Genomic DNA, 25,324 nt, shown 5'->3' with positions numbered 1-25,324 from the left:
ATAGTTGCAAAATAAATTTGTTTATTTTTAGAATAATTTTATTTGAACTTCTTTTCAATAATTTGTTTACAATTATTTTCATTCTTCTCTTAATTTGTTACTTATATCTTTAACTAGACAATTTCTTTTTCCAAGTTAAAAAATAAGGGTTTTTAAATCTCAGTATTTTAATCTTTTTAATTTTTAAAACTGTTACTGAATGGTTAATAAGGAATATAAATCTCAAGCTGACTTATGACCCCTCATGAGAAACCAGTAAGTCATTTTTATCTACCATCCTTAGTTTTTGAATGTCATAACTAGAGAATGTGGCTAGTAAAATATTCTTTCCACCTTTAGGAAGAACACACAGGTGTTCTAAGGACTCAATAATTGAGTGCAATTTAGCGTTTGCTAATTGTTGCTGCACGGAAGCAAAAATATTACCCAAACTAAACTACATCCACTTTATCTTTTAGGTAATATACTTTCCACCTTTGTTGCTTTAGTGTCTTTAAAACAAAGATTCAGAGGCCTCTGAACATTTAATGGTGAATAATGGGGTCAGAAGAATAGAGCCATGCAGCAGAAAAACATTTTAGGTAAATAAAGATATGTGTGCATATGCATAATACTACATATCTACCCAACCACGTTAACATACACCCTCCCCTCATACACATCCAGTCATTTTTCTCATAGTTTTTAATCAAATAGATAATTTTCACAGATGATACAACCTTTAGTAGGAAGAATTTAAATACGCCATCAACTCCTTAGGGAAAAAATTCTAGTGTGAGACTTTTCGTTTATTTTCTTATGAGGCACTGAGGTATAGTGGGAAGACACTTCTACTCTTAGTTCCGTCTCCAACTTGATTTGTTAATCAGCCAAAATGCCGTAGTTTTTGTCACCCATAAAACAAGAACTGGAGTTGCTGCACTGCCTAATTTCAGACTGGTGGTGGAGCAAATATAAATTAAATTAAAAAACCCAAAATGTGGAAGCATCTTGCAAACATATCGTTAACATGTAGGATTATTATTAATTAATCGTAAAAAGGATCTTAAACCTAGCAATAATTGCTTCAACTATTTCAGTAACTTAATTACTTTTAGCTTAACTCTGGCAAAAGCCTTATATGTAAGCAGATTACCTGCTTCTCTAGGAATAAAATGAGAGCCTCTTCTAGACATTTTTTTATATTAAGTAAAAAATTAACATTATTATTTTCCTTTTCATGTGTTAGATGGAAAGTCTTGGATATTTTTTTCCTTTCCAAATTTTTCCCAAGCAGAAAATCCAGTGATGTAGCTTTGCACTCTATTACTATCATAGTTGCTTCCAAAATCCAAGGTTGTTTAATTTTATACGTAGAGAATAAATATATGTGTTACAATTCCAGAAAGTCCAACGCAAAAATCAGGATCTGTGGCTCATGGGAATTACTCTTCAAATTATAAAAGGGTTCCTGATCTTGAAAGGGATTTCATTTAGCAAGAGAAAGAAAGACAGTATTTAAGAGAATAGGCTTGGTCATAATTCAGAAATGGATTTGAATCCCAGTCGAGGTACAACCTAGCAGTGGAACTTTGGGAAAGCTCTTTAACTTATCCAACCTCAGTTTCTGCAACTATAAAGTAGGGATAATATCCAAATTTTCAGAGATGTTTGTAAGAATCAAATGGTGTATCAGTGCATAAAGTGCTTAGCATGGTGCATGGCAAATTAAAAGGACCTAAAAAACAGTATCTATTATATAACTAACTTTATATATTTGTAAATAGATAACAAGGAAAAATGAAGATGATCAATGAGAAAATATTAACAAAAATTAATGGTGAATTCATGTTCTGAGTAGCATCCTTTGCAAAGTATATACTTTATTCAGGTTTTTAGTGCAAAATAGAGCCTAAGCTATTTGTGCCTTACCAAAACTCAAGAATCAGATTGGCTGGGAATGACTTTTAACACAGAAAACACTACTTTAAATGGCATGAAAAATTTGTCCTGTCCTGCCTCTTATATAAAGGATGAAATAAAACTAAATAGTTCTAATTTTCACCCTCACCTTGATGGATCACCCTGTGTACTTCTACTATAGAGAGACAGACAGTACAGAAAGGAATCAGTACAGAACATCCTCCAGGCTCAGAAAAAGGGAATACAAGCCCGTTCTCTCTACTGATGGCATGAATGTCCTAGCACATTCTAGGAGAAGCCTCAAGAAGGCTCTGAACATGCCATGTAACCGAACTTGCGGAAGGGAAGGCTTTAGAATCAATTATGCCAAAACCCAAATCACGTTTGACTTTCTTTACATGCTGAAAAAAATACTAAAATTATTTACGTAAGTTTAACATGTACAATTGTTTTCATATGGCTCATGAAATTCTTACCCACAGACTCTTAGGAAAAGATCACTCACTCTTCCATGCTTTATAGTCCTAATTCTGAGGTTTTCATTTTGTTCTTACTTACAGAAGGGTTTGTATGGATACAGAGACACTTTCTGAGAAAAAGTATTTAGTCCATACCTACTATCTATAGCATTGCAGAAATGAGCTGGTTCTTCCCCAGGAAAAAACACAAGTCTTAAATCCCTGCTTTGCCTACTTTAAATACATGCCAGAGAAAAGGCATATGAATTTCTTTCCAATCAACAATACAAAATAATATTGTATTTCCAGTTCTTGCCTGTGATCTTAATTTTCAATGATCTGATTTAAAATGCTACTAGAAAAAAAATTTGAAACAAAAAATAAAACAAAACAAAAACAGTTGGTTGTAGGATCACAGGGGAAGCCCAAAAAAGAATTTCTAGGAATAGCTTCAGATGTCAGCTGGAAGGAGAGACTCTACTTTCTGTTTTTGCTTAATCACGGACTCCCCTCTTCACCCTCCCATCCTCATTAAAAATGCAACTGTAGGAAGTGGGCACTTTCCATACTGTTATTTTCAAGTTTCACTTGGGGAGGAAAAATCACACAGATGAAGATCTAAAGGGCAGTTTTGTATTTGTTACAGTGGCATACAAAGCCACACACTTAGACAGCTAATATATCTCTGTACTGTCAGTCAGCAAAGAAAATAAATGTGACAGTTTCCAATGACAAATTGTAGGTATAAAAAATCTGGTTGTGGAATGATTTCCACATCACAGAGTCAGAATAAGTTTAGAGTTAAAGCTTAGATATTATCTAATATAACCCTTTCATTTTATCAATTAGAACGATATGAAGAGGTTAAATGACTTATCTAAGGTCACAAAAACAAGGGGGTAGGAGATTCAAGACGAGCACCCTTGACTCCTGATACCTGTACTTTTCACCTTCTGAGAGCAGGTACTTGTAAACAAGGAATATATCAGTATTTCATGAAAGAATAACAAGTATGATAAAACAGTGGGGAAAAAAAGCTAATCAACAATATCATTTATTAGTATTTTCAACAACGCTACAACAAAAAACCCTGAAATTGTACTATTACTTTAAAGGAATTTGTGATAACTGAATAAAGATATAACTTTCTTTTAGGAATTTTTTTCCCCATTACTGTTTTGTATTACTTGAAATTTCAGCTTATACTAGTGTGGGGTTAGAAAACAACAAGCATGATTGACATCAGAGATCTAATGGAGATCTTCACCTCTATCTCAGGAGCACAATAGGGTCAAGAGATGTGGTATCCTTCTAGGAGGCTTGGTCTCTTCTGTAGCAATACCATACAAATGCTTCTTTCTGTACACACTTTGCATGCTGGCCTCAATATACTTCTTTACATTTCCCTGAGATCATCACTCAGCTCGTCAGAGCTACTTGAGGAGTAGAAGAGAAATTAGGGTGATTTTGACTGGCCTACTTTCCAATTGTGATTTGTGCCTCCTTAGTCAAAATTCTGCCTTTACCTGGGCTTGAGCGTCTTCTTTACTCTAAAGGATCTTTTCATCCCCAGAGGGATTCTGTTTCCCCTACCCTCAATCTTCCTTAAACAAAATATAAAGGAACTCGGAGAGGGAAGGGGTAGAGGACACCAAGTTTCAACCTCTCACCCACTGGAGATCTTTAGAAACCTTCCAAATACTCAAAGGCATGTATCATACACTCAAGTCTTTCCCTTTCAAGCTAACAATAACCTCAAGAAAAATTCAGAGTAAGATATACAGGGGACCATGACATTTATCCTATGATTGAAATCTCCTAATTGTATCGTTTCATATTAAAATACAGAGAATTTATCTAACTAAAATTTACTACACATAAACAATCCTCTTTTTCAAGCACTGAGAAAAGTAGCAATATCTTTTCTTACATCCAAAGAAAATACAATTTTAAAAGTAAGAGTAACTCGATGACTTAATCACTTAAAAGAGTATCTGTAAAAATAATACTATTCTTTTCTAGAATATATCACCAAATCACAAAGAGTCTATAATATTTACATGATAACATTATTTCACCATTTTCTTCAAATATCAAAACATAAAAATAGACACATAGACCAACGGAACAGAACTGAGAACCCAGAAATAAACCCTTGCATATATGGTCAACTAGTATTTGACAAGGGGACTGAGAATACTCATTGGGGAAAGGGTTAAATAAATGGTGTTGGGAAAAGTGGATAACACATGAAGAAGAATGAAACTGAACCATATCTTACAACATATACAAAAATTAACTCAAAATGGATAAAAGACTTAAACCTAAGACATGAAACCATAAAACTCCTAGAAGAAAGCATAGGGGAAAAGTTCCTTAATGTTGGTCTTGGCAATGATTTTTTGGATATAATACCAAAGGCATAAGCAACAAAAGCAAAAATTAATAAATGGGACTATATCAAACTGAAAAGCTTGTGCACAGCAAAAGAAACTATCAACAAACTGAAAAAATCTATGATAGGGAGAAAATATTTGCAAACCATATATTTAGTAAGGGATCAATATACAAAATACATAAAGAACTCATACAATTCGGTAACAACAACAACAACAAAATCCGATTAAACAATGGGCAGAGGACCTGAATAGACATTTTTCCAAAGAAGACATACAGATGGCCAAGAGGTACATGAAAAGATGCTCAAGATCACTAATCATCAGAGAAATGCAAACCAAAACCACAATGAGATATCACCTTATACGTGGCTATCATCAAAAAGGCAAGAGATAACAAGCATTGGTGAGGATGTAGAGAAAAGGGAACCCATGTGCACTGCTGGTGGGAATATAAATTGCTACAGCAACTGCAGAAAACAGTATGGAATATACATGCACCCCCATGTTTGCTGCAGTATTATTCACAATAGCCAAGATAAGGAAACATCCTAAGTGTGCATTTATGAATGAATGGATAAAGAATATGGGAGATTGAGATAGATAAAATGGACTATAGTTCAGCCATGTGAAAGAAGGAAATCCTGCAATTTGCAACAACATGGATGGACTTTGAAGGCATTATGCTAAGTGAAATAAGTCAGACAGTCAGACAGAGATAGACAAATACTATATGATATCACTTATATGTGAAATCTAAAAAAACTAAACTCATAGAAACAGAGTATTAAGGTAGTTACCAGGGGATGGGGGATGGAGGAAATGAGGAGATATTGGTCAAAGGGTACAAAGTTCCAGTTAGAAGATTTAAAATTTCTGGGGATTTAATGCACAGCATTGTGATTATAGTAATAATAATGTATTACATACTTGAAAGTTGCTAAGAAAGTAAACCTTAAGTGTTCTCACCACACAAAAGTAATGGTAATTATGTGACATGATGGAGATATTAGCTAATACTATGGTAGTAATCGTTTTGAAGTATTAAGTGTACAAATATTAAGGGTACAAATCAACAAGTTGTACATCTTAAACAGTGTTATATGTCAATTATATTTCAATAAGGCTGGAAAAAAGAGACTAGTGTATATACAAGGTCTGCTTAAGATATCTCAGTAGATCACAAAATAAGCATTATGAAGTCTTCGAATGAGAAGACTGTGGGATAGTTTAGGGGAAAGTAAAACAGTGACAACACTAAAGTAGATTTAGCATACAGAGGATTCACAACAGTGTTCTTAATGGAATGAGCTATTTCCATCCCGTTCTTTTAGGCAGTAGAGCACAGTTATAGTCAGGGCATTGCAGTCAGACAGACCTGAGTTTATATCCTGGCTTTACTTTGTAACCTTGACCAAATTACTTAATATCTCTATATCTTAGTTTTCTCACTATATAATAGAGATAAATAAGGGTACCTACCTTGTTGGGTGGTTAGAAGGATTAAATGAAATAATGTGCTGCAATGTCTGACCCAATAAATGCTAACTCTTGTTACTTAAGGAAGGTCTAGAGTTTCAGGCAAAATATCGAAGACTTGGGCTTCCCTAGTTGCACAGTGGTTAAGAATCCGCCTGCCAATGCAGGGGACACGGGTTTGAGCCCTGGTCCAGGAAGATCGCACATGCTGTGGAGCAACTAAACCCATGCACCACAACTATTGAGCCTGCCCTCTAGAGCCCGCATGCCACAACTACTGAAGCCCCCGTGCCTAGAGCCCATGCTCTGCAACAAGAGAAGCCACCGCAGTGAGAGGCCAGCACACCACAACGAAGAGTAGCCCCTGCTCGCTGTAACTAGAGAGCCTGCGGGCAGCAACGAAGACCCAACGCAGCCAAAAAAAAAAAAAAAAAAAAATCGAAGACTTGGTGAGTGTAAACATATACTAAAGACAATATACAACCCATTCAAGCCAATCTAGATTTTATTCAAATAGGAATATAAATTATAAATTTTATTAAGTATTTATAAATTATTATTATTATTTTGCTAATCTCAAGCTGTATTTCCTTAATAAATAAAATTTGGTCATTGGGCAAAATATTAGTGGAAGATATGACTGCTCTGTTAAGAGTTAGTTTAGGAGTTCTCACACAGCATTAACAGCAGTTACTCAGTTTTCTTCCCTTTACCATGTCTAGCTTAGAAACCTTAAACACGGTAGCTGCTAAATGCCTTGCCTGTGGCAGGTACTCAATATAGCAGAACGGAACTGATTTTCAGGCAGCCCACTTGAACAGTGCTGTTTGAAATTTCTTTTACAAGTGACAAAGAATTTAATTTTACACTTTGAGACAAGACCCAACAGCATGGTGGTTAAGAACATGGGTCTTGAAGACATAGAGATCTACATGTGAATCCTGACTCTGGGCAAGTGACTCAAGGCAAGTTAATCTTTCTAAGTTTCTTTCTTTGTTTATCAAATTGGGATAATAAGGAAAGGGATGCACTTAGTACAGTGCTTGGCACATGGAAAGCATTCGTTTAACAAGTGATTTATATCAAAGTTCAGATAAAGCAGCTTGAGAAAGATCAGTGCACTTGGACTTGTGGAAAGTGCTTCAAATTTTGGTGTAAAAGCCAACGCACATAGTTCTCTCTCACAAAAGGGAAAACACCTCAATATCAGCCCTAAAGACTCCATAGCAATTTACACTTATTTTTAACCATATGGATCTTTTCTTCTGGCATAAACTAAACTATATTTAGCACATATAAAACTTTCATGTTGAAAGTACTTTACAAGTAAGCATAAACTTTTTGAGAGGACATAAAAATTATAGAAAATAAGTACACTTATGAAAATGCATTTAAAATTTATGTAATAATTAAAATGAAAATCTATTTACTTTGTTCCTAAATTCACTGATTTTGTATTCTGCTGTAACTTAAACATGGCTGATGCACCTCTGTTCTGTGATGTGACACAGCTTCCTGAAGAAAATAAAAATTCTAAGACAAAACATTAAATTATTTGAAAATTCATATATCATATTCATATAATAGATTCATATTCATATATCAGAGCAATTTGGTATTGTGGTATTTTATTAAGGAAGGTAGGTAAAAATATAGTGAGCTATGGAAATTTTTATGAAATGATCATAAATTCAAAAATAGCAATTCACCAAATGATAATTTTCAAATAATTAAAAAATATAGTTTATGAACATATTTAGAAACATACCTCAGCATTCTATGTAAAGCATGAGTAATCATAATTTTCAAAATAATCATATTTTTTACCTTAATTTTTCTTCACTGGTAGGAAATTAAAATGACAAGAAAAATTTATTATATCATAATAGATTCTTTTATCTTTTATCTTTTGAATAAAATTAGGAATCTTCAAATCCTCTTTTATTATATATATTCTTGTAGGAACAACATTAGGGGAACTTTAAAAATCAGCTGTAGTTAATGCTATGCTTCCATAACCAATTATAATATAGAATTTTATAATTAGTATTTCATAATAGGGCCATATTGGCATTGGCTGACTAAAATATTACAATTTTAAACTTCCAATTTTCATTAATAAAAATTTCAACAAGTGTTCAACAATTCTTTTTACTTAATAATGCTTCAGCTCTGGGGCTTCCCTGGTGGCGCAGTGGTTGAGAATCTGCCTGCCAATGCAGGGAACACGGGTTCAAGCCCTGGTCTGGGAGGATCCCACATGCCGCAGGGCAACTGGGCCTGTGAGCCACAACTACTGAGCCTGCACATCTGGAGCCCGTGCTATGCAACGAGAGAGGCCACGATACTGAGAGGCCCGCGCACCGCGATGAAGAGTGGCCCCCGCTTGCCACAACTAGAGAAAGCCCTTGCACAGAAACCAAGACCCAACACAGCAAAAATAAATTAATTAATTAAAAATAATAATAATAATTTAAATGACAGGAAAGAACACACTTCTATTACTCTACTTAGAGAAAAAGAAATGCATAAGAGAAATGTGTAGTGGAGAATTTCAGAACATTTATTTTCTGATTTATTTTCAAATTTGTAATTAAGTTTAACCAAATAGAAAAGTTAGAAAATTAAAGATATCAATACTGGAGAGGGTGTGGAGAAAAGAGAACCCTCTTGCACTGTTGGTGGGAATGTAGACTGATACAGCCACCATGGAGAACAGCATGGAGGTTCCTTAAAAAAACTAAAAATAGAACGACCATATGACCCAGCAGTCCCACTACTGGGCATATACCCTGAGAAAACCATAATTCAAAAAGACACATGCACCCCAATGTTCACTGCAGCACTATTTACAATAGCCAGGTCATGGAAGCAACCTAAATGCCCATCGACAGATGAATGGATAAAGAAGATGTGGTACATATATACAATGGAATATTATTCAGCCATAAAAAGGAACAAAATTGGGTCATTTGTAGAGATGTGGATGGATCTAGAGACTGTCATACAGAGTGAAGTAAGTCAGAAAGAGAAAAACAAATATCATATATTAACACATATATGTGGAACCTAGAAAAATGGTACAGATGAACTGGTTTGCAGGGCAGAAATAGAGACACAGATGTAGAGAACAAACGTATGGACACCAAGGTGGGGAAGTGGTGGTGGGGGGGGGACGGTGGTGGTGGTGGTGGTGGTGGGATGAATTGGGAGACTGGGATTGACATGTATACACTAATATGTATAAAATAGATAACTAATAAGAAACTGCTGTATAAAAATAAACAAATAAAATTCGAAAATTCAAAAAAAAAAAAAAGAAAATTAAAGGTATCAAAAGGTTTAAGTTAAACCAAACAGAAATTTTAAAAATCACTAACCCAAAGCATGCACTGCTCCTCTATGCCTGCTGGAGCTCTTGCTTGTTTTAATCACACGGACAGCACTTTCTTTGAACTGCAGCTCACAAAAATTTTCAAGAAATTTTGCCATTTCTTCTGTAACAGTATCCAGGTAAGTTTCTTTAATGAATTTCACTGTTGAGGATGGAGCTAAAATTTCACGTAGTGTGTTAAAATCCTCTTTTATCATTGAGTATAACTTAAGCATTGTACCTTGGTATCCATCAGCCATTATGTCTAAATTTGCTTCTTTGCTGTAAGAAGGAAAACAGTTCTGCAGAAGTTTAGTCAACAGTTTATTCTGTATGTTTTGGTACTTGATTGTAACTTCTGATTCTGGATACAGAAATAAGAGTTGTTGTATGCATTGATTTTTCAACAAAATTTTTTGCTGTGAATTGTTTATTTCATTGTGGGTTTGTAATTTGCTCACTAAGAAGCGTCGAAGATGTAGTCTTATATCATCCCATATAGACTTTACATCCATAGAGGAATGATCTTCAACAGAATGAAGAGAAGTACTAGAGAGGAAATGGAAAGATGTTCCACTTAGAGTGGATGGGAAGGAAACACTGCTGTGGCAGGAGAGGTCCCAAAGTAAATCCAATACCATTTCTTCTTGATTTTGTTCATTCTTCAACAAATCTTGCTAATAAAAGTAAATTTTAATGTTAGAAATGTGATTAACTATAAGAGTAGCAGGAAAAAATGATTTCTACAATCATACAGAATTTCATAATAATTCATTTCAATTTAGAATCAATACTATGATGTTTTCAAAAAAAACTTCTTTTTGCATTTGAAAGTTAATCTATTCAGACATTTTAGAATATTATCTTTATGGTCTGTTAAATTTTGTAAAGCCCAGGTGATGAACTAATTTTTCAATTAGATTTCTCGACACATAGTTTTTAGCCCTCATTGTTATCCATTCCTGATATAACCTGAGCTGTATGGGAGCTTTAGCTTAAAAATTCTAAATAAAAATCTATAGTAAAATATCAACTGAAATGTACTCCTAAGATGAAATAAATTTAAGATCATGCCCCTAATTAATACCTAGTAGATAATTTTCATGCCTGAATGAGTATACTTATTATTATACATCTCCAAATGAACATAGAGAACAGAGACCTTTAAACATAGTATGTTCCTAGGGGTTACTAATAGCTGCCATCCTGAGAAATAAAAGTTAATACATTTAAAGACTTTAACTTTCATTTAAATTCCTTTTTGAGAGTCTTGTTAAGAAAGATTTTACTTTGGAAAGTAATCTGAGAATATTTCAGTTCTCTCCAAAGAAATAACTAACTCAAAATGGGAAAAAATACTCTCAGAATTGTTCCTCAAACCGTAAGAAATTTTTTTTTAATATTTTCTGTGTTAACTGACAGAAACAATAGTAGGTGTAATTAGGAATAGAAAAGGGACAAAAATTTACTTTGTTTTTGGACTTTGAATTACATGCACAAATTACATGCACAAATTCTCCTTACATGCTGACTCTCCTAATTATGTCTATTTCAGGTAGTACTGAAATTAGTTTATATTCTCTAAGTAGCAACAAGCTGATTATTTAAAAAACAAAACAAAACAGAACAACAACGGAAGCAAGGTTCAAGCTGTATAAAATCAGGCCAGCTTGGAAATTACCAATTGACAAAGGTGTTATGTGTGACTCAGAAAAATGAACAACTCCTAGACAAATTCCAGGGCTCTCTCTCAGTCATTCTAAGCATTGTGATCTCTAATTTAATGTTCTGTCTGTAATAAATAATAATACCTAATATCTATGTAGTAGTTTATTATATAAAAAGCACTTTTTGATACAGTCTCTGACTTCTTCATAATGAAAACTCTGTGACATAGATACTTAAAACCCTAATTTACAGATAAGGACACTAAAGTGCAATGTGTTTAAGTTACTTTCCAAATGTCACACATAATAAAGCACAGAACCAAGAATGGATGCCTGGTTTCATTCTCCTCATCCACGTTCTTTCTACTACACTCTAGAGAATCAAAAAGTGAATTGACTTTTCTGAAGCTCCATTTTCTCTCTTCCTTTTTATTTAGTTCTTTTGATACTTCTGGAAAATAAATGTGCTTAGATAGAGTCCAGAACACCAGCATTATGGTAAATTCTATAGAGCAAACTGGTCATATTAGTGCTTCAGACTTGGGTTTCTTTAAATCAGTCAATAACTGTAAATATTTGATCAAGCAAACATTTAAAGAATGATAGATTTAAAACATGTGAACATGTGTTAAGTATGATTGCTTAAATTTTGAAAATGACTTCATACAACTGCCATAATGAGAACCTCTGTTTCTTATTTAGTTAGATAATTAATAAATAAAAACTTTCTATGGAAAAAAATAGATGTATGAAAAAAGTTCTGTCAAGATTGACACTTTCAGCATGTAAAAACTTGACAAGGTCGTTTTAATCTGGATCTGTTTTAATAATGTGGTTCTTTTCTCAAAATAACATGATCAATTATGTTAAAACAGCTAGGTCTGGAAGAGGCCTATCAGTCTAATGAATTTGAGCAAAACTAAGGCGGCCTTTGCCCTGCAGTGAATAGAGAATGACTTATGTGTGACAGATTAAAAGATAATTAAAAGCTTTTGCTTTTAATTAAATGAGAAAGCATTATTATATCAATATTAATGAAATTCATTACACATGGTTCTTAATAGAAATTAAAGGAATAACTATATCCATATTTATTCTTCAAGGCTCCACCTTCAAGAGATAATGGGTGAGAGGATTTTTAAAAGAATAAGCCTTCAGGGCACATAATCTTCCTTTCTCTTTCTTTTATTACTTTGTAAACATTAAAGAGACACCTGCAATAATAACAATAGCCAAAAAATTTTTCATCTGATTCTGTCATCCTAAGCCATCTACAACCTCAAGATATTTTCCACATCTGCCTTAGTCAATGTTTGATGTTTACACAAAAAGTGCCTTTTTTCCCTAAATTAAATTAAAACCGTAGCTACAGAAATCCTGTTTTCTAACAATTGTGCTGTTTCTCTAGTTTTTGGAAGCTAGCTACCCTTGTAGATACAGGTGTAATAACATAAGTATTTCTTATTGAAGGCTACAAAAACCTCTCTAACATAGAGGGTGGTCAGTATCCAAGAATGACCAATGTAATAATTCTCCATCAATTAACAGTGTCCTATAAATTGCTGCCTTGATTGAAAAGAACTGGATATGCCTGCAGGTTGGGGATGAAGGGAATAATGGACAAGGCTACTTAATAGATACAACTGATGATGATCTTATTGTGCTTAGTAATGAGCACAAGAAAATGAGTAGTTGTGAAGGGACACAAAATGTAATAGATACCAACTTTTCTGATAGACAATCGTGGTACATTTCAGTACATTTTGTGGTGTTGATATGGTATACATCACACCACAAATCCCTCAGGAATTATAATGTTTAATGCCCATTTATGCAAAACCTCATTTTATTATAAAAATCATAGTGAAAAATAAAAACACATAGCTCACTGGATTCCACTAAGGATATAGAAACAAAACACAAACCCTAACCCCTAGATATGGTGGGCTAATATGGTCAATGGAATAAATATTTACGTACAGAAATTGAATGAAATGTATTCCATGTTCACCCCCCCCCACTCCACTGTTAAAACAAAGATTCTATTTTTTTTTTTTTACCAGTGCTTTGAGAAATTTTATCATATCTCCATGGGGAATGGATGGTGACTTGGATGAATTATAATTATAATTATTTAGCCATTCAAAACAATCAGTTGTTGTTTGTAGCTGCACATCTGGACATTGTTTGTTAACTTCAGACTGTATTTCTTTAATGCAGTGTTCTATGCTATAAAAAAGAAAAGAAAAATTATTTTAGTGGGAAGTAGGTAATGGTTCTGTCTCATAATATCACAGATCCTGAAATGTTTATATGCAGTACCCGGTGGCATACAATTTACAAAATTATAAAACATTCATATATGAAAATAGTAACAAAGAAACTATATATTTTCATTCATAATTGAAAACTGAAAGCTCAAATTTTCTGGCCATTTCAATTCAAATGCAATAGAGGAAACATATCTAGCTACTCAAAGATGAATTAGAAGTTCTTTTGTGTTAAATCAAAAATCAAGTATAGATGCAATGAAATAATGATCCTCTTGATAAGCAAGCAGTGGACGGAAGACAGAGATAAAATATTCTTGATGACCGAAATCAGAAACATACACTATATACTAATATGTGAATGACTACATAAATTATGGAAAACCTCAATCAGTGCAATATTAAGAAATCACAAAAGGTACAAAAAACTTATAAGTTTAAAAGTTGTAAAACATACATGCTATATATACACTGTTACTACAGCTAAGTACCTTTTCCTGCCATCAAACTCTACTCCAAAAAAAAAACCCCCAAAACATGCTAAAGATGGCATGTTAAAAAAAAAGACTGGAAGGAAATGAAACAAAAGGTTAATAGCAATTATCCCTGGGTGATGAAATTTGGTGTTTTTAATTTTACTTTTCTATATTTTCTAAATTTTTTGAAGGTGTAAGATGAAATTCTTCATTTACAAATAAATAAATAAACAGAGAAAACATGCCCAACTGCATCCTCCAATATATATATGTTTAAAAAATTCCGTTAAAAGTATCCTTAGCTCTGAAACTAAAAAGATGCACTATTTTATTTTAATTTTCATTTAAAAATCTGTGCATTAATTATCATAAATCTTTGTGGAGTAAACTGGTGACCTTAAGCATAATGTCATCTGTGGAGCCACATGGATATGACATATTACTACCACCTGATGGCAGCATATCTAAACTGCAAGAAAGCTTATAAACAGGAAAATTATTTTGAAGCTGAATCTCTTCACCCCAAACTGACAAGTTATGCATTTGCCTCTTAATAGTATTAAGAAACATCTGTTACTAAAAAGGTTACTACTGTTTTGAAAATATCATTGCTATTAATTATCGATTCCATGTGATAGAAACACGGAGGCTTTGGAAACCAAGCTCTGATGATTAAAATTGATGTCATATGAAATTCTCTTCTTCGAAATTCGTATAAGGTATTGGTTGCATATAAAACATACACTGTAAAACTTTAAGGAAAAATTTTCAGGAGACTTCTGAGCATGAGCGAATTCAAACTAAATTACCTTGAAACAAATACATTCTGAGAATCAAAGAGCCTTTTCATGAAAACAAAGAACTTGCAAGAAAAACAATACCTCCTTAGGCCACAGGCCACTCAGTTTCCTGATGAGACAGTCTTACTCAGGAATACCAGTTCTAAGCCTGACACAAGATTGGCATATATTTTCTTAATTTACGTAAGCACTTCTATGGACTGAGAAACATGATGCCCAAAGCACATACCTTGACTCTAGGGACTGGTTATCAAAGGTTTTTATTATAGCATCCTCCTGTGTCTCACTCAGTCAAACCTAATAGATTACAGCAATGTGAATTGGAAAGGCTCAGCCGTTAGTCTACCTAAATCTATTTCAATCAAGACTCAGCTTTTAGGCTAATCTCTAACATGTGAATCTGGGTAGAGGCCAATAACTACAACTTATAAATAGAGTAAAGCCTTCAGAGAGCGAGATATTCTAGTAATTGGTCCAAACACTGATAAAGGGATTGAGCAGTTGCATTTCAGAGGACCTCCCTCGTTGATACAAACTAAGACAGTTGAAATGGCTTTTAAAATCATTTTGTCACAAGTTTTAAAATGACAGAATTCACCTGTACCTGATTTTGTTTTTATGTGGCTAAATATCTTGTCATTCTGCCATTCACCACTGTCTATACATCTTACTTTAAAAGTCTGAAGTCTAGAGATTTATCCCCTGATTATATTCAAAATGAATATTTTCAAAATTTAAGATGAATATCAGTTTGGCAATTTATCTTCTTTAACTGAAGTCAAAATTAATTTAAAAAATAATTTTCAACATCTAAAAGGTAACATTATTTTCACATATGTGTAGTAACATTGCTGATGGAGATGGTGATCTTGGGTGGGAGGAGGTCTATATATATCCTCAAACTTAAATGATGCAAGATCTTGATCTAGCTTTTCAGAAATAACATGATACTTCTCTTTATTCTGGTTTAAGTGTTTTTTGTTTTACTGTAAGTTGCTTCTAATTTTCTTTAGAAACAAGGTCAGTCATGAAAACATAACCAAGGTAATTCAGCAAATAGAAATCCAGTTAGCACATTTATTAACCAAAAATGGCAAAAGTCTAATGTAGATATAGAATCTCTGCCCTAAACAGTTTAAATCCCCAAATTTACAAAATTAGTTGGCTTAGCAAGGACTTTCTAAAAGCATATTCTTAACTTTATTTGTAATATTAAAACCATTGAAAATAGCCTAAATGTCCATCAATAGGAGAATAGTTATATTCACTCAGTGAAATAGTCATGAAAATAAACTAGAAATACAGTTATCAACATAGATGAATCTAAAAAATGTAATGTTGAGAGGGAAAAAGGTATAAATGAATACAAACCATACAGTAGTTTGAAAACATACCATATGATCCTACATGTTGTTCAGGATTATAAAAATATGTAGTAAAAGTGTAAAGAAATGTGCTGGAAAAGGAGTACAATCTATAAAAATGCTGAATCACTGTGATGTACACCTGAAACTAATACAGTATTTTATTTTATTTTAATTTTTTAATTTAATTTTATTTATTTTTTTATACTGCAGGTTCTTATTAGTCATCAATTTTATACACATCAGTGTATACATGTCAATACCAATCGCCCAATTCAGCACACCACCATCCCCACCCCTCCCGCGGATTTCCCCCCTTGGTGTCCATACGTCTGTTCTCTACATCTGTGTCTCAACTTCTGCCCTGCAAACCACTTCATCTGTACAATTTTTCTAGGTTCCACATACGTGTGTTAATATACGATATTTGTTTTTCTCTTTCTGACTTACTTCGCTCTGTATGACAGTCTCTAGATCCATCCACATCTCTACAAATGACCCAATTTTGTTCCTTTTAATGGCTGAGTAATATTCCATTGTATATATGTACCACATCTTCTTTATCCATTCGTCTGTCGATGGGCATTTAGGTTGCTTCCATGTCCTGGCTACTGTAAATAGTGCTGCAATGAACATTGGGGTGCATGTGTCTTTTTGAATTATGGTTTTCTCTGGGTATATGCCCCGTAGTGGGATTGCTGGATCATATGGTAATTCTATTTTTAGTTTTTTAAGTGACCTCCATACTGTTCTCCATAGTGGCTGATAAAATTTACATTCCCACAAACAGTGCAAGAGGGTTCCCTTTTCTCCACACCCTCTCCAGCATTTGTTATTTGTAGATTTTCTGATGATGCCCATTCTAACTGGTGTGAGGTGATACCTCATTGTAGTTTTGATTTGCATTTCTCTAATAAATAGTGATGTTGAGCAGCTTTTCATGTGCTTCTTGGCCATCTGTATGTCTTCTTTGGAGAAATGTCTATTTAGGTCTTCGGTCCATTTTTGGATTGGATTGTATGTTTCTTTAATATTAAGCTGAATGAGCTGTTTATATATTTTGGAGATTAATCCTTTGTCTGTTGATTCGTTTGCAAATATTTTCTCCCATTCTGAGGGTTGTCTTTTCGTCTTGTTTATGGTTTCCTTTGCTGTGCAAAAGCTTTGAAGTTTCATTAGGTCCCATTTGTTTATTTTTGTTTTTATTTCCATTACTCAAGAAGGTGGATCAAAAAAGATCTTGCTGTGATTTATGTCAAAGACTGTTCTTCCTATGCTTTCCTCTAAGAGTTTTATAGTGTCCGGATTTACATTTAGGTCTTTAATCCATTTTGAGTTTATTTTTGTGTATGGTGTTAGGGAGTGTTTTCATTTTATTCTTTTACATGTAGCTGTCCAGTTTTCCCAGCACCACTTATTGAAGAGACTGTCTTTTCTCCATTGTATATCCTTACCTCCTTTCTCATAGATTAGTTGACCATACGTGCGTGGGTTTATCTCTGGGCTTTCTATCTTGTTCCATTGATCTATGTTTCTGTTTTTGTGCCAGTACCATATTGTCTTGATTACTGTAGCTTTGAAGTATAGTCTGATGTCAGGGAGTCTGATTCCTCCAGTTCCATTTTTTTCCCTCAAGACTGCTTTGGGTAGTCGGGGTCTTCTTTGTCTCCATACAAATTTTAAGACTTTTTGTTCTAGTTCTGAAAAAAATGCCAGTGGTAGTTTGATAGGGATTGCATTGAATCTGTAGATTGCTTTGGGTAGTAGAGTCATTTTCACAATATTGATTCTTCCCATCCAAGAACATGGTATATCTCTCCATCTCTTTGTATCATCTTTAATTTCTTTCATCAGTGTCTTATAGTTTTCTGCATACAGATCTTTTGTCTCCCTAAGTAGGTTTATTCCTAGGTATTTTATTCTTTTTCTTGCAATGGTAAATGGGAGTGTTTCCTTAATTCCTCTTTCAGATTTTTCATCATTAGTGTATAGGAATGCAAAAGATTTCTGTACATTATTCTGTATCCTGCAACTTTACCAAATTCATTGATTAGCTATAGTCATTTTCTGGTGACATTTTTAGGATTCTCTATGTATAGTATCATGTCATCTGCAAACAGTGACAGTTTTACTTCTTCTTTTCCAATTTGTATTCCTTTTATTTCTTTTTCTTCTCTGATTGCCGTGGCTAGGACTTCCAAAACTATGTTGAATAACAGTGGTGAGAATGGACATCCTTGTCTTTTTCCTGATCTTAGAGGAAATGCTTTCAGTTTTTCACCATTGAGAATGATGTTTCCTGTGGGTTTGTTGTATATGGCCTTTATTAGGTTGAGGTAGGTTCCCTCTATGCCCACTTTCTGGGGAGTTTTTATCATAAATGGGTGTTGAATTTTGTCAAAAGCTTGTTCTGCATCTATTGAGATGATCATATGGTTTTTATTCTTCAATTTGTTAACATGGTGTATCACACTGGTTGATTTGCGTATACCGAAGAATCCTTGCATCCTGGGATAAAACCCACTTGATCATGGTGTATGATCCTTTTAATGTGTTTTTGGATTCTGTTTGCTAGTATTTTGTTGAGGATTTTTGCATCTATATTCATCAGTGATATTGGTCTGTAATTTTCTTTTTTTGTAGTATCTTTGTCTGGTTTTGGTATCGGGGTGATGGTGGCCTCATAGAATGAGTTTGGGAGTGTTCCTTCCTCTGCAATTTTTTGGAAGAGTTTGAGAAGGATGGTGTTAGCTCTTCTCTAAATGTTTGATAGAATTCACCTGTGAAGCCATCTGGTCCTGGACTTTTGTTTGTTGGAAGATTTTTAATCACAGTCTCAATTTCAGTGCTTGTGATTGGTCTGTTCATATTTTCTATTTCTTCCTGGTTCAGTCTTGGAAGGTTATACCTTTCTAAGAATTTGTCCATTTCTTCCAGGTTGTCCATTCTATTGGCATAGAGTTGCTTGTAGTAGTCTCTTAGGATGCTTTGTATTTCTGTGGTGTCTGTTGTAACTTCTCCTTTTTCATTTCTAATTTTATTGATTTGAGTCATCTCCCTCTTTTTCTTGATGAGTCTGGCTAATGTTTTATCAATTTTGTTTATCTTCTCAAAGAACCAGCTTTTAGTTTTATTGATCTTTGCTATTGTTTTCTTTGTTTCTATTTCATTTATTTCTGCTCTGATCTTTATGATTTCTTTCCTTCTGCTAACTTTTGTTTGTTCTTCTTTCTCTAGTTCCTTTAGGTGTAAGGTTAGATTATTTATTTGAGATTTTTCTTGTTTCTTGAGGTAGGCTTGTATAACTATAAGATTCCCTCTTAGAACTGCTTTTGCTGCATCCCATAGGTTTTGGATCGTTGTGTTTTCATTGTCATTTGTCTCTAGGTATTTTCTGATTTCCTCTTTGATTTCTTCAGTGATCTCTTGGTTATTTAGTAACGTATAATTTAGCCTCCATGTGTTTGTGATTTTTATGGTTTTTTTCCCCTGTAATTCATTTCTAATCTAATAGCGTTGTGGTCAGAAAAGATGCTTGATATGATTTCAATTTTCTTAACTTTACTGAGGCTTGATTTGTGACCCAAGATGTGATCTATCCTGGAGAATGTTCCGTGTGCACTTGAGAAGAAAGTGTAATCTGCTTTTTTTGGATGGAATGTCTTATAATTATCAATTAAATCTATCTGGTCTATTGTGTCATTTAAAGCTTGTGTTTCCTTATTTATTTTCATTTTGCATGATCTGTCCATTGGTGTAAGTGAGGTGTTAAAGTCCCCCACTATTACTGTGTTACTGTGGATTTCCTCTTTTATAGCTGTTAGCAGTTGCCTTATGTATTGGAAGTGCTCCTATGTTGGGTGCATATATATTTATAATTGTTCTATCTTCTTTTTGGATTGATCCCTTGATCATTATGTAGTGTCTTTCCTTGTCTTTTGTAACATTCTTTATTTTAAAGTCTATTTTATCTGATATGAGTATTGCTACTTCAGCTTTCTTTTGATTTCCATTTGCATGGAATATCTTTTTCCATCCCCTCACTTGGAGTCTGTATGTGTCCCTAGGTCTGAAGTGGGTCTCTTGTAGACAGCATATATATGGGTCTTGTTTTTGTATCCATTCAGCCAGTCTATGTCTTTTGGTTAGAGCATTTAATCCATTCACGTTTAAGGTAATTATCGATATGTATGTTCCTATGACCATTTTCTTAATTGTTTTGGGTTTGTGTTTGTAGGTCCTTTTCTTCTCTTGTGTTTCCCACTTAGAGAAGTTCCTTTAGCATTTGCTGCAGAGCTGGTTTGGAGGTGCTGAATTCTCTTAGCTTTTGCTTGTCTGTAAAGCTTTTGATTTCTCCATCAAATCTGAATGAGATCCTTGCTGGGTAGAGTAATCTTGGTTGTAGAGTAATCTAGGTTCTTCACTTTCATCACTTTAAGTATATCATGCCACTCCCTTCTGGCTTGTAGAGTTTCTGCTGAGAAATCAGCTGTTAACCTTATGGGAGTTCCCTTGTATGTTATTTGTCATTTTTCCCTTGCTGCTTTCAATAATTTTTCTTTGTCTTTAATTTTTGCCAATTTGATTACTATGTGTCTCAGTGTGTTTCTCCTTGGGTTTATCCTGTATGGGAATCGCTGCGCTTCCTGGACTTGGGTGGCTATTTCCTTTCCCACGTTAGGGAAGTTTTCGACTATAATCTCTTCAAATATTTTCTCGTCCTTTCTCTCTCTCTTCTCCTTCTGGGACCCCTATAATGTGAATGTTTTTGCATTTAATGTCATCCCAGAGGTCTCTTAGGCTATCTTCATTTCTTTTCATTCTTTTTTCTTTAGTCTGTTCCGCAGCAGTGAATTCCATCATTCTGTCTTCCAGGTTACTTATCCGTTCTTCTCCCTCAGTTACTCTGCTATTGATTCCTTCTAGTGTAGTTTTCATTTCAGTTATTGTATTGTTCATCCCTGTTTGTTTGTTCTTTAATTCTTCTAGGTCTTTGTTAAACATGTCTTGCATCTTCTCAACCTTTGCCTCCATTCTTTTTCCGAGGAACTGGATCATCTTCACTATCGTTATTCTGAATTCTTTTTCTGGAAGGTTGCCTATCTCCACTTCATTTAGTTGTTTTTCTGGGGTTTTATCTTGTTCCTTCATCTGGTACATAGCCCTCTGCCTTTTTATCTTGTGTATCTTTCTGTGAATGTGGTTTTTGTTCCACAGGCTGCAGGATTGTAGTTCTTCTTCCTTCTGCTGTCTGCCCTCTGGTGGATGAGGCTATCTAAGAGGCTTGTGTAAGTTTCCTGATGGGAGGGACTGGTGATGGGTAGAGCTGGCTGTTGCTCTGGTGGGGAGAGCTCAGTAAAACTTTAATCCACTTGACTGTTAATGGGTGATGCTGGGTTCCCTCCCTGTTGGTTGTTTGGCCTGAGGCAACCCAACACTGAAGCCTACCTTGGCTCTTTGGTGGGGCTAATGACAGACTCTGGGAGGGCTCATGCTAAGGAGTACTTCCCAGAACTTCTGCTGCCTGTGTCCTTGTCCCCATGGTGAACCACAGCCACCCCCCGCCTCTGCAGGAGGCCCTCCAATGCTAGCAGGTAGGTCTGTTTCAGTCTCCCCCGGGGTCACTGCTCCTTCCCCTGGGTCCCTATGTGCACACTACTTTGTGTGTGCCCTCCAAGAGTGGAGTTTTTGTTTCCCCCAATCCTGTCGAAGTCCTGCAATCAAATCCCACTAGCCTTCAAAGTCTGATTCTCTAGGAATTCCTCCTCCCATTGCCAGACCCCCAGGTTGGGAAGCCTGATGTGGCGCTCAGAACCTTCACTCCAGTGGGTGGACTTCTGTGGTATAAGTGTTCTCCAGTCTGTGAGTCACCCACCCAGCAGTTATGGGATTTGATTTTACTGTGATTGTGCCCCTCCTACCATCTCATTGTGGCTTCTCCTTTGTCTTTGGATGTGGGGTATCTTTTTTGGTGAGTTCCAGTGTCTTCCTCTCGATGATTGTCCAGCAGCTAGTTGTGATTCTGGTGTTGTCACAAGAGGGAGTGAGAGCACGTCCTTCTACTCTGCCATCTTTGTTCCTCTACTCTAATGCAGTATTTTAAATCAACTATACTTTAATAATAAATACGTACTTACATACATACATTTGAAAAAAAAAAAGAAATGTGCTGGAATGAGCAACATCACCAAATGCAGGGTGGGGATGGAAGTGGGATGAGACTGGGGAGATGCACATAGTGAGTTTCAGCACTAGTGGTAATGTTTTATTCCTTAAACTGGATGGTGGGCACATGAATGTTTATCATAGTACTCTTTATGCCTTTTCATATGTCTCAACACTTCTTAATAAATTTGAACCCCAACGTGCTTTAATTATAATGACCGAATTATCCAAGTTAATGGTGTGTGCAAGTGGATGCATTACCAAGAGGCTGTGTGTAAATCAATTTATAAACCATTTTTAAGATGCAACATGCAGTATGCTTTTTAAAAGGATATCTGTGGTAATTTTCTCATTCAACATTCAATCCTAGGTTCTTTGAGTGTGAAAATTACTTATTGAATGAAGGCATATTTGATAAACATTAACTGAATACTGAATATGTAGTAGGCACTGTGATATATGCTAAGGGCCTAAACATGAATAAGACATGGTCCCATCCCTAAAGGAATTCTTTCTAGTGAGAGAGATAAGCCTGTAAATGGATAACTACATTACAGTAAGACTTGATAAGAGATGTGTGTATCATGTGCTAAGTGACTACAATAGAGTACATCAGGAGGGAGCCACTCAATGTGCCTCTGGGAGGTGTAGAAAAGGCTTCTCCCTGTAGAAAAGGAGATTATATGCAAGGATATTGATGCTTTAAGAAAATTAATGAAATCATTGTGCTTACAAGTCCCTGATCCCTGACCCCTGAGAATTCACTGTTGATCATCTGATCTCACTGCCATGTCACTTTAAAATGATCAATGTATTTATCTGGTTGATAAAAAATATGAATTTATTTTTTTGGTCACAACTACATTTATGCATATATGTATGTGTGTATGTATATATGCACTATCTTACTCCAAAAGGACAGAGATGTCCTATAACTAAACAGACAGCACTAAACAACAACAGCACAAGAGATGATTAATATTGGGCTGGTGTAGTTGAGGACAGGAAGAGGAACTGAGAAAAAGAGAATAATTATGAAATAAAATCTTGGCACTTAAGCTGACTGTAAAAACTCTGTCAAGATAGAAAACACGTAGTCTTTATTATTCATTCACAGAAAAGTTCAAAGAGAAAAAAATGTATGTTCTACCGGTAAAAATTATTAGAACTTCTTTCATGTAAATGTTGTAGAGAACATATAGGTTTGCTTTCATAGAAGGTTAGATTTTTTATTCTTGTTTCTTTAAGATCAAGGTAGAGGTGTCAAAAATGGCAGAGATTAAAGACTATTTCTACAGTATGGGAAATGTAAACATTAAAAAAATTTTTTAAAGTTTTTACATTTTTGGTGCTCTTGTTTATACTTTTCATCAACATAAATTCAGTCTAAGGAAAAGGCTTTTTCAATTCTATCATATGTTTAAAAACACCAAGAAATAGTTGTGAGGTAAATAAGAGTTTTTCTGTTTTTAGATAAGTCTAGCTCATCTAAAGAGATTATTAAAATTCCTTGGAATTAACAGTAATTATTAGGGAAGAGGGCTGATGTATAAAAACTAGTATGTAATTAAAACGTAAGTCAGCCATGAAACAAAAACTTATTTTCCTGAGACAAAGATATTTCTAGATAATATTTTTTAAAAGGCTGAGAAAAGGATTTATAAAACAACTACTTTAATGAAAGTGTAGTAAGAAATTAGATATTTTTGCTGAACTATTTTCGATTTCAGAGACGTTTTGGTCATTTCAAAAAGTTTTAACTACACTTTCAGGAAAAAACATCCTTGTCCCCAAATCCTGTTAACAACACTCTCATTAAGTCTTTCTCAAATGAATCTTCCCCTTTCCATTCCTACTGTGAAAGACAGGGCTCAGGATCTTATCATCTCTCATCTGGACTACAGAAATAGCTTCCCAAGATTCCCATCTATTGTCAACCTTCCTTTTGTTTGGAGTGATTCTCTGAGGAAGACAGTATGAAAGGAAAGCTTAGAGTTAGGACCCTCCATTATTTGTTGCTTTATATCACCAATCCTTACCACAAAAGTTTACAGAGGCTCTAGAATGGTCCAGATTGCTTCAGGAAAGTTTAGACCCTGCGTAGGGCTGTGCCAGTCTTAAAAATCTGAAGCATTCCCCAAAGAGTCAACTAATTGTGAAATACTCCCCAACTTCCAGTCAATGACGGGTAGTCCTGGCAGTACTGTAGTGAGCCTGGCATCATATCCCAAGGCACAGTTTTCATTCTTAAATTTACATCTGACTTTGGATCCCTTTCCCTAGACTATAGTGATGATGGGAGCTCCATGGAAGTGGCACAGGGCTGTGTTAACAACATAAAGAACATTTCCCCGAAATGTTCTATAGGGGTATTAGGACATGGCAGTTTAATACCCATGACAAGCAAGAGTAAGTTAATGTGCTTTCTTTTTTATCTATGGAGGCTTGCCTAGCTTCCATATTCAGCACAGCTACTAAAGTCAGAATGTGGCTTATCCCAATGAAACCACACAAGTTGAAATCAGGAGAAATGCAGGGAATCTGCATCAGCATTTACTCTGTGATGATTCCCTTGATTCTCTTCCTGAGAAAGAGATAGAAAAAGGGAGAGGGAGAACATACATAATAATGAAAATCAGAAGAGATCTGGGAACACATCTGATTTACATCTTTATTTCCATTGCCCCGATAAATTCAGTCACTAAGCCAGACAACAGATTTGACTGCAAGTTACAAACTGAGGGTTTTAATAGTACATATGGTCACATTGTGAGGAGGCAGGACATACAGCATACAGTTTCATATACTGCCGATAGGAGAGAAGGCAGCTGCAGCACTTCTGTGGAACAATTTTATAACAGCTAATTGTACAACTTCTAAGAAACCATCACATAAACTTTCCTAAGGAAGGAAGGACACACATATGCATGTGTGTGTGCAGTAATAGCAGAAAGACTGCAAATAACGTAGATGC

General features: G+C 34.8%; 1 protein-coding gene across 1 annotated transcript in view; it reads right to left on the bottom strand.

Moving 5' to 3' along the window:
* The window catches only part of KIAA0825, a gene marked incomplete at both ends in the record, with an annotated part of 341,894 nt that overhangs the window by 309,040 nt on the left and 7,530 nt on the right, over positions 1-25,324 (bottom strand). The window contains 2 exons of the mRNA XM_079701596.1: positions 9,616-10,285; positions 13,336-13,504. Of these exons, the coding sequence (XP_079557722.1) occupies positions 9,616-10,285; positions 13,336-13,504 (839 nt within the window). The remainder of the gene's footprint in view (positions 1-9,615; positions 10,286-13,335; positions 13,505-25,324) is intronic.

The sequence above is a fragment of the Hyperoodon ampullatus genome (genome assembly GCF_949752795.1).
Source record: "Hyperoodon ampullatus genome assembly, chromosome: 4".
Classification (NCBI taxonomy): Eukaryota; Metazoa; Chordata; class Mammalia; order Artiodactyla; family Ziphiidae; genus Hyperoodon; species Hyperoodon ampullatus.
This window is presented reverse-complemented; position numbering and strand designations above follow the sequence as displayed.